General features: G+C 45.4%; 1 protein-coding gene and 3 non-coding genes across 4 annotated transcripts; all 4 read left to right on the top strand.

Annotated features, from left to right (window-relative positions):
* Nucleotides 1–4929: 4929 nt before the first annotated feature.
* On the top strand, nucleotides 4930–9971 carry Rpl3 (ribosomal protein L3). Its single transcript, XM_034516318.2, has 10 exons — nucleotides 4930–5060; nucleotides 5822–6014; nucleotides 6647–6815; nucleotides 7388–7523; nucleotides 7805–7991; nucleotides 8416–8576; nucleotides 9097–9198; nucleotides 9476–9571; nucleotides 9653–9772; nucleotides 9880–9971. The coding sequence occupies exons 1-10, from the start codon at nucleotides 5058–5060 to the stop codon at nucleotides 9922–9924; spliced, it is 1212 nt and encodes a 403-aa protein (XP_034372209.1). The 5' UTR covers nucleotides 4930–5057; the 3' UTR covers nucleotides 9925–9971.
* LOC117719490 (small nucleolar RNA SNORD43) lies at nucleotides 5470–5533 on the top strand. The gene has a single exon (XR_004608206.1). It is a non-coding gene; the product is annotated as a small nucleolar RNA SNORD43 (small nucleolar RNA).
* Nucleotides 7333–7387, top strand: LOC117719448 (small nucleolar RNA U82P). Its single transcript, XR_004608173.1, has one exon. It is a non-coding gene; the product is annotated as a small nucleolar RNA U82P (small nucleolar RNA).
* On the top strand, nucleotides 9312–9405 carry LOC117719445 (small nucleolar RNA U83B). Its single transcript, XR_004608170.1, has one exon. It is a non-coding gene; the product is annotated as a small nucleolar RNA U83B (small nucleolar RNA).
* Nucleotides 9972–10636: the final 665 nt, after the last annotated feature.

Genomic DNA, 10636 nt, shown 5'->3' with positions numbered 1-10636 from the left:
ATCTACTGATAAAACTAGGTAAGAGGAAGAACCAAGCCAGCATCCAGGAAGAAAGTATTGTTGAGAGATCACTGGAGTGTCAGGATTGGGGGTGCCAGCTCCAGGTAAAACCGCCAGGGAGCAGACGGCACTGGAGAAAGCCACGCCAACAGCAAGGGACTGGGCTGAGCTTAAAAAGCAAGAACAGCGGTTTTAATTATTTTTAATGAAATGTTTTTGAACATTTTATTTACTATTTTTATGCATATGGGTGTTTTGCCTGCATGCACGTGTGTGTGGCCTAAATGTGCAGTGCTCACAGGGGCCAGATGAGGGCATTGGATTTACTGGGACTCAAGTTCCAGATCACGGTGAGCCACCCTGTGGGCGCTGGAGGAGCTGCCAGCGCTCTTTACTACCCAGCCATCTCTCAAGCCCCTGTTTTTAATTTGTTATAATTTCATTATATTTAGTATGTGTGTGAAAATCTGAGGGCAACTTGTGATAGTTGCTTCTTCCCTTCCACTAAATCAGTCCCAAAGATCGAAACTCGGGACATCAGGCGTGGCAAGTGCCTCATATTTATTTTTTATTTGCTAGCCCTCATATTTTATTTTTTATTTTTAAAAGTTGCACAAGAAGTGATTGTGAGTGTCTCCGTTTTGCTTTGTTTCTACTTTGAAAATAGGATCTCACCAGGCAACACTGGCTGTCACAGAACTTGTTCTGTAGACCAAGCTGGCCTGAAACTCACAGTGTTCTCCCCAGTGTTGGGATTTAAGGCATAGACCACTTTGTAAAGAATATTGCAGAGAATAAAGAGCCATCTGGGTGCCTGCACTCCCACAGGCATTTAGTGTGATGGGCCCTTGTCAGTCAGCTAGGGATGGATGTGTTCATCCTATCTAGTTGCCCCTGTGAAATAGATATATACTATCTATCAGGTCCTGGTCCTGCTTCCTGCCACACAGCCCCTAAAGCTCTTGGAATTGCTGAACTGCTATGTCTTTTTATATGCCAATGAGTGAACTAGAGCCACGAGCCTGCACAGAGGCTGAGTAACCTTATACCTAAAAGACTTCTGGGAAGACATCCTTTCAGCAGCTCTGGTCACCATCAGATTAACATCATCTTTGTTATTAAGCACTGTGGCAAAAGATTATAGTTTCACAATATCTTGTGCAACACTCCTTATTTCTGAACCAGATTGGCTGTAGTCCTAGAACTTGGGAAATGGAGAGTAGAAAATTAGTTCAAGGCTAGCTTCAGACTTAAGTTCCAGTGTCAGCCTTAGGTACTTGAGACTATCTTAAAAAAAAAAAAAAAAAAAAAAAAAAACCAACCAACCAACAAACAAAAACATAGACTGGCATGGTGTCTTGTATATGCTTGGCCTAGGACATGGCACCATTAGGAGGTGTGGCCTTGTAGGAGTAGATGTGTCACTGCAGACATGGGCTTTAATACCTTTGTCCTAGCTGTCCAGAAGCCAGTCTTCTTCTAGCTGCCTTTGGAACAAGACATGGAACTCTCAGCTCCTCCTGCACCATGTCTGCCTAGATGCTGATGATAATGGACTGAACCTCTGAAACTGCAAACCAGCCCCAATTAAATGTCCTTTATAAAAGTTGCCTTGGTCATGGTGTCTGTTCACAGCAGTAAACCCTAACTAAGACATCTGGAGAGATGGTCCAGTGATTAAGAGCAAATACTGCTCTTGCGGTGGGCCACAGTAGTAACACAGATCCTAGTAGTAACACTGAGTGGCTCATAACCTGTAACTACAGCTCCAGAGGGATCTGTTGCTTGTAGACTCCTTGGGTATTCAAGTGCACATACTCAAACACAGACACATACATATAAAATAAACAAATAATAGCCTCATTGCTCCTGGTCATGGATCGATCAGTCAGGATCCATGATCCTGTTGCGTGAGAAATTCCCTGGGAAAATGTGAATAAATATCTACCAATCCAGAGATGACACAGATGACAGACCAGAGAAATGATTCCACCAAAGTCCAACTTGATGAACCAATGAGTTTACTGAAGTTACTACAGGAGCATGGATAGCTCAAGTTAACTCCAACACACAAAAAAAAACAACAACAACAAAAAAAAAACAAAAAAAAAAAAAAAAAAAAAAAAAAAACTCACTGGCAATCCTGGAGCTCTCTGCACAGCACCCAGACAGCTAGCTCTACAGGTAAAGAAGTTTTTCCTCAGCAATGCCTAATTTATATAACCTGTGAATCTGGTAAGTTTCAGGAACCTCCTGAGACTTGTGAGTTGCTTACTTTCTGAGTGTTAGGAACCTCCCTTGCAGAACAGAATGTTTCAACTGGGAGGAAATTGCTATGATACAATCAATACCTTTTGGTCTGTGCTTTCTCTTTATGGCTGTTCTGTGGGTCTGCATCTGCCTGGTTCCATTCAGTCTCTCTTAGGAAGAAAGAATGAAAGGTGTATGCCAAATGCCTGGACTTTGGTATGAAATGTAGGGCTTCATGCAGACTAGGCAAATATTATACCAACTAAGTCAAATTTCTAGCCCAAAAGTCCTGATTTTCTAAAGGTGTTAAATTTTAAATTTTATTTATTTAAGTCAGGGTCTCTCACTATATAGTCTTGGCTGGCTTGCAGCTACCTACATAGAACTTGAACTCTAAGAGATCTGCCTGCTCTGCCTCCCAAGTGGTGAAATTAAAGGCACGTGGCCCTATACACAGCTTGAAGACTTGACTTTTCTTTCTTTCTTTTTTTCTTTTCTTTTTTTTTTTTCTTTTTTTTTTTTTTTTTTGTTTTTCGAGACAGGGTTTCTCTGTATAGACGTTGGCTGTCCTGGAACTCACTCTATAGACCAGGCTGGCCTCGAACTCAGAAATCCGCCTGCCTCTGCCTCCCAAGTGCTGGGGTTAAAGGCGTGCGCCACCACTGCCCGGCAGACTTGATTTTTCTAAACATATTTTAGAATCAGTTTAAGAGCCTTCCCCTAGTCTCATTTAGTCAAGGATACCTTTAATCAACTGATCCTCCAGCCTCTCCCACCAAAATTGCACCAACTTGCCTGCCCTTATTCTTCATTGTTAAAGGAGGCAGCCTTGAAGACAGAATAGAACTTGAGAACTGCCACACGGCCAGAAAGTATTTGTGGTCAGAGAACAGGATTAAAAGTCAAAGCCTGATTCCCCAAAGCTGATGTTACTTTGTTTTTCTAAAACACAAAACAAGCTGAATTATGAACAGTTTGCATTATTGGGTCATTGGCTCCTTTAACTGAATGGAGCTTGGCTACTGTGATCAATCAAAAGTCATGTTTACTATAAATTTACTAATCTTTAGTACATTTAACATGAATGACTCACTGGTTGGGTCCAGATAAAGAGCCTACTCAAAATTGACAGCCTCTTACACATGGAAGCTTACATCTGTCTCTAACTCCAAGCTCTGACAGCCTCACCCAGATATATGTGCAGGCAAAACACCGATGCACATAACATTAAGATAAATTTAAGCAGGGCAGTGGTGGCTCACGCCTTTAACCCCAGCACTTGGGAGGCAGAGGCAGGCGGATTTCTGAGTTTGAGGCCAGCCTGGTCTACAGAGTGAGTTCCAGGACAGCCAGGGCTACACAGAGAAACCCTGTCTCGAAAAACCAAAAACAACAACAACAACAAAATTAAATAAATTTAAGAGGAGAGAGAGAGAGAGAAAGAGAGAGAGAGAGAGAGAGAGAGAGAGAGAGAGAGAGAGAGAGAGAGAGGACTGATCTTCCAGAGGTTCTGAGTTCAATTTTCAACAATCCTATGGTGACTCACAACCATCTGTAATGGGATCTGATGCCCTCTTCTGGTGTATCTGAAGACAGTGACAATGTTCACACATAAATAAAAAAACAAATAAATCTTAAAGTTTTCTTCTTGGGACTGGAGGGATGGTTAAGTAGTTAAGGGCTCTTGCAGAGAACCAAGGTTTGGTTCCCAGCACAAGAAGTATTTGTAACTCCAGTTCCAGAGGGTTCCACACACCCTTTTCTAATCTCCCCGGTACTGCAATCTCTGGATACTGCACGTAGGTGGTGCACACGCATAAATGAAAAAAAACAAAAAAAACAAAAAAAACAAAAAAACAAAAAAAACAAAAAAACCACTCATACATAAAAAACTAAAATTAACTTATTAATGATATTATCCTTAAGTAGTCCTCCGGCACTTTCAGAAATTCTTTTTTTCAACCTCTCTATAATAAAGCTATGTTGTACTAAAAATAAATTCATTAAAATTCTTGATCTGGAGAAATGGTTCAGTGATTAAGAAAACTTGTTGCCATCCCGCGGGACCCGGGTTTGGTTCACAGTATTAACAACTGTCTATAACTTCAGTTCCAGGGGGATCTGACACTCTTTTGATTTCTGAAAACGCCAGGCACGCACATGGCGCACATGCGTATACGCCGGGGGAAAAACTCACTCGTTTGTAAATCTGAAAATCAAGAGATAAATATGCACGGGACATGGCATCTGGAGACTGAAATGGCAGAGACAGGAATTGAAGAAGGTGTGCCCGAAATCATGGCGTATTAAAGGCAAGTCATTGTCACATCAAAATCTCTGGTTAGGCAAAAAGCAGTTTCATTCAGTCTTTCTATCTTAAAAGCTCGCAAGAGCGACGCAGTCAGTTTTATCACATTAAACCTGCTTCCACGTCGTGGTTTTGTTGCTACTAAAGGGACTAGCACTGTGGGATTCCGTTCTAGAGGTTACAGGATGGACAATGCCTCCATTTTTCTTCATTATCATCAAATTTGGCCGCTGTAGAGCGCCGTAGATTCATAACATTCTAAACCTCAATGTCTCCGGCGTTTCACTAAGTTTGAACCCAACCACTCCCCGTACTGACGCTATTCGTCAATCCCAAGTAGGCGGGAAAGTGCGTGTAAAATGACCTTCGATACGCGCCCTTCGACCCGACGTTCACTGCGGCAGCACGTTGGCACGCTGAGGAGGTGGAGCCATCGAGTGGCTTTATATAGCCTGCACAAGCGCCTGGCCGATCTCTATCGGCGGCGTGTGGCGGCGAGATGGTACGTATGGCTATGCGGCCTTTTTCCATGGCCTTCTGCCGGCCTACGTGTATTTGCCTCGCATCGGCGCCATCCTGGCCTCACCAATACGCAGGCTGCTCTAGGGGATCAGAGGGCGGACCGCAACCATCCCTAAATCCACGGACTTTAACGGCCTTTTATAGAGAACGTGTGTGGGACTGGCTTGGGCCTGTGTGGGAGCAGCCCTTTGAGCGCAATCCTAAGGGACTCAGAGAACCGGCTGTTTTGTGTCTAATTCCATGTTTAGAACATGGAATTAGCTGGTGATTACTCCTTGTAGACTTTTCAGGAATGCATTAGTTAAAATGGGGACATTGCAAATCTGCTCGAGTCCCTATTTTGGAATGTGGTTCCAAGGAAGGAAGGTGGATCTCGAGTTCCCAGAAGCCACAAATGATGAACCCTTTGACGGGCGGGCAGAAACTCTGTGCTGATTGTCAAGTTCTGATTTGGCTTTGGGAGTTCTAGAGGCCTACTTGTGATAGGCTGCTTGATACGCCATGTTGCCATTTAGCGGTGACTCCTGAAAGCTCACCCATAAAATAACTTGTTTAGGAGATTCTGGTGTCATAATTTAGAGCTGTTGACTGTGGTTCAAGGCATGGAAACGAAAAGAACTTAGAAGTCTTACTGTAGGCTATCTTATAAAATTCTTTAAACAGCGGAATCCACCTTTGGACTTAGTGGTAAGAGATGGAAAGATTGAGAGCAATGTTGGTGATTCTATCCCTTTACCTCAGTCTCACAGGAAATTCTCAGCTCCCAGGCATGGCTCCTTGGGCTTCTTGCCTAGGAAGCGCAGCAGCCGGCACCGTGGGAAGGTGAAGAGCTTCCCTAAGGATGACCCTTCCAAGCCTGTTCACCTCACAGCCTTTCTAGGGTACAAGGCTGGCATGACCCACATCGTCCGGGAAGTCGACAGGCCAGGATCAAGTATGTACAATACTTCATTGTCCAACTTGGACTGTGTAATTTTGCCTGTGTTAAAGTTTGCAAAGAAGCACACTAGATGACTCCATCCTGGGGTGCTTTGTGTCTGAAGCAAAGGCTGTCTTAAGGTGGTAGTGCCATGGCCTAGCAAAATTTAAAGCAGGGTGTAGTCATGTGCAAAGGCCTGTCCATGTGGGCGCCTGGGAATCTAGGCCCTCTGAAAGGATGGACAATATTCTACTCGTGAGAAAGCTTTGAGCTTGCCTCTTGTTCTTTGCAACTCTTTCTAGACATAGTTAACAAATGTCTGGACAATAAATGATGAAGAGACCTGAAACAAGGCTAGTGATAAAATCCCTGTGAAGCAGATGGCATTTTGCTAATGCATCAGCCGATAGTCACTGCATGGCACACTGCCTGGTTTAGATTAGCAGCAATTGTGCAGAGTAAGTGCAGGCTGTGTTGTAACACCCTAGAACCTTCCCCAACTGTTAACTCCCAGCTGGAGATGCTGGGATGTGAAGGGGAGTCCTGGAAGGCCCAGGATTCTGGTGCAGAAGCCCTGTGTCTAAGTGGACACTTGATGGGTTGGAGTGTCTGCTCCCACTGATGCCTGTGCCTGTTTGTCTTCACAGAGGTGAACAAGAAAGAAGTTGTGGAGGCTGTAACCATTGTGGAAACCCCACCCATGGTGGTTGTGGGCATTGTGGGATATGTGGAAACCCCTCGCGGCCTGCGGACCTTCAAGACTGTGTTTGCTGAGCATATCAGTGATGAGTGTAAGAGGCGCTTCTATAAGAACTGGTAAGAACTTGGGAGCCTGGGAAGGGCTTGGGCTCCCCTAGAGTGAAGGGACACAGTGAATGTACATTCATCCCGGGTTTCTGAAAACTTGGCTTCTTTGAGCCAAAAGCTGACTGTTAACCCTTAGGGTGTTTTTCTTTAACACTGAAAAGTGACAGGGCAGCTGGGAAAACATGTTGTTTGGCATCTGACCTTAGTGTGAGAAATCTTTTTTGGCTTAGATGCTGGCCTTTAAATCTTGTCTGTACTTGTCCCCTGCCTCTGTGGGTCTCTTAACTTCCCACTACTGTGAGATGTGCCTCCAAGTAGAGAAAGGGAAGTTGTGGTACCCTGGAGCAAGGATTGTGTGTTACCTATTTGTGGCTCATATTAACCTGTGGACCTCTGCTCAGCTCCGCTCGGCTCTGCCCGATGAGCTTCATCCAGGCTCCGCTTGCTGGTGGAAAAGGCTCCTTAGAAGCCGGCAATGAGCCCCATCCCCAAATGGTGCCAGTCTGCCTTCCTCTCACCCACTGCAAGGGTGATGAAGGCCTGCACCGGGCCCCTCCCCCAACTGTGCTCTGCTCCTGAAGGCACAAATCTAAGAAGAAGGCTTTCACCAAGTACTGTAAGAAATGGCAGGATGACACAGGCAAGAAACAGCTGGAGAAGGACTTCAACAGCATGAAGAAGTACTGCCAGGTTATCCGCATAATTGCCCACACTCAGGTGAGCACCCAGTGGTCTTAGCCTGGGGTGTGAGGCTCTTGAGTGTTTGATCTGAGGGGATTAGATATTTGTGGTGTCATAATTTAATTCCTTATAGTCAACCAGCAGCTTAAACCAGCAGAGGGCACTGTGACACTGTTTAACTGACTTCAGCCCTAACACAGTGCTGGTTCCTATTCTGACAGTCCATCAACCACTGGCAAAGATAAGTCTTTTGGCAGTGAGGTTCAGAGAAAACACTGCCACCAACCTGATCTAAACTTCATTTCATCTGCTTTTAGATGCGTCTCCTCCCTCTGCGCCAGAAGAAGGCACACTTGATGGAGATTCAGGTGAATGGGGGCACTGTGGCTGAGAAGCTAGACTGGGCCCGACAGAGGCTGGAGCAGCAGGTGCCTGTGAACCAGGTGTTTGGGCAGGATGAGATGATCGACGTCATTGGAGTAACAAAAGGCAAAGGGTACAAAGGTAAGCTTTGCTGGAGTGTAGTGCAGTGGGTGATGTGAAGCCCTGGGGTGTGTGCTGGACACAGCACCCAAGTGATGTTGTGGAGGCATTTCCTTGTTAATGCCAGGTGGCAATGAAAGTGGGGTTCTGCAGAACAGACTCAGCTACCTCAGTACCTATCTGGTTAAATAAAACTGCCTCAACCCAATAAATGGCAACCTCTGGCCACAGTTCAATACGTGTAGCTGAAGGTACTGCGAATACAAATATTCAGACACCCATCCAGTCTGATTTAAGATAGGACAGAAATGTGGGGTTGGTATTGGAATATGATTCTCAGATTTACCCATTATTAGATATTTTAATAATCAATGATATAATCACAAGTAACTTGGGAGCAGAACTGTGCCCAGCCCTCTTAAAAGAGTTAACATGTTCTTTCCAGGGGTGACCAGTCGTTGGCATACGAAGAAACTGCCCCGAAAGACCCATCGAGGCCTGCGCAAAGTTGCCTGTATTGGAGCCTGGCACCCTGCTCGTGTAGCCTTCTCTGTGGCTCGAGCTGGGCAGAAAGGCTACCATCACCGGACAGAGATTAACAAGAAGGTAAGGCTAGCTGGGATCCGGCAGATGGTCTCAGATCCACGGAACAGTCAGTCTTAGGAGTCCGTAGATGTATGACACTGTCTAGCCCAGGTTTAATCTTTAATCTTTCCCAAGATTTTTTTAAAAGGTTCAGTTTTTATGCTTTTTGAAATAACAGCAGCATAGCTGCCTTGGAGCTGTGGCAGTCCTGTATCTGTCAGGATTATTAGGATTACAGGCATGAGTTATTACCATACCGAGCAGATTTAGTCAGTCTCATGTAGTTTAAGGTGCTTGGTAGAAGAAAGGAACCTCTGACCTTTGTCTACACCAAAGTGCTGGGACTACATATGTTTGTCATCCAGCAAATTGCAGTGTTTTTAATCTGGACCACTACCTGGAAAAACACAACCATAGAGTTCCATTTTCTGTTGATCTGGGTACCAGGCTAGTTGCTGGCATTTCGGTGTTGCTGCTACCTGACTTTGCTGCTTCCTTAGAACAACCTTCTCATTTGTTGACACTCATGTGTTCTGTGTAGATTTACAAGATTGGTCAAGGCTACCTCATCAAGGATGGTAAACTGATCAAAAACAACGCATCTACTGACTATGACCTCTCTGACAAGAGCATCAACCCACTGGTGAGTGCTGGCAGCTGACCCATGTCTGGGACAGGGCTTCCCATTCATGCCCTGCACAGCAACTAGATGTGCTCAGTTGAGTCTACTAGGTGGGGGTGGTGATGTTCACCTCAGCTGTTCTGTGATGAGGCTCTGGAATGTGCGCTGGGCACAGCGCCCGAGTGAGACTGAGGAACTATTCCCTGTTGCCTTCCTTCTGAGAACAGCCCCCGCTGATCGTGATTGGCTCTGATATAACTAACTGGCCTTACTGACCAATAGATTTCTGATTCCCTAGGGTGGCTTTGTCCATTATGGTGAGGTGACCAATGACTTCATCATGCTCAAGGGCTGTGTGGTGGGAACCAAGAAGCGAGTGCTCACTCTTCGCAAGGTGAGACTGATCCCGCTCTCCTACCATTCTGTTCCCTGTCTGCTGGCTGTCAGTTGCTGACCATTCTTTTTTGGCCCATAGTCCTTGCTGGTCCAGACCAAACGTCGGGCTCTGGAGAAGATTGACCTGAAGTTCATTGACACCACCTCCAAGTTTGGCCATGGTCGTTTCCAGACCATGGAGGAGAAGAAAGCATTCATGGTGAGGACCTACCTGGGCTGGGGCAGCTGGCTGCCTGGTTTGTCGTGGCTGTTTGCCGCTGTTTGCTGTGTGCAGGAATGATGGGGTCTGCTGTTTCTCCTCCACAGGGACCACTCAAGAAAGATCGTATTGCCAAGGAGGAAGGTGCTTGATTCCAGGATGTGCAGTTGGAGTCTCATCAATAAAATGTTTCCAGTAACATTGCTTTGCTTGCATTTCCTTAGAGTAGCTAGCCTGGTGGGTGGGTAGCATAGTTATATCATCTGAGATGAGCTCGGGTTGTTGAAACTGACAGGTTTCCAATGCCTAAAGCAAACATGGTGATTGCTGGCACTACTGAAGGGTAATGTGTCCTAATGTCTCTGTTACATCTTCTGTATTCAGTCCTTTACAGAGCTTGGGTGATACCAGCCAGGGTCTCTTGGTTCCTTAGGCAGTATTGATGAGGCCCTAGGCCTGATCTATAAAAGGTTTAGTATGATACAGTTGGCTTGTTCAAGTACTTTGTAACAATGCATGAAGGAAGCTTCAATATCCCAACCCTGCTTGACACAGCTGGGTTTGAACCTGAGGCCCTAATGGTAGCTTCCATCCTATTCAGAGTTCAGTATGGGCCTGGGGGTTTGCCTAGTAAAACCAGATTAATGCTAGTGATGACCAGGCTTCTAAGGTGCTGCTTTAAGGCTTTGAGTACCAGCAACACAAAGCAGTTTAGAGATTGGTATAGGCTTCTACATTATGGTTTGACAGCATTGGATTGAAGGCTGCCCATGGGTCCTGAGTAGTGCAACCAACCAACCCTACAAGGGAAGAGGCTTTGGAGGTCCATGCAGAGGTTGGTCAGTGCTCACTGACAGCTGTTTG

The sequence above is a fragment of the Arvicanthis niloticus genome, chromosome 13, assembly GCF_011762505.2.
Source record: "Arvicanthis niloticus isolate mArvNil1 chromosome 13, mArvNil1.pat.X, whole genome shotgun sequence".
NCBI lineage: Eukaryota > Metazoa > Chordata > Mammalia > Rodentia > Muridae > Arvicanthis > Arvicanthis niloticus.
This window is presented reverse-complemented; position numbering and strand designations above follow the sequence as displayed.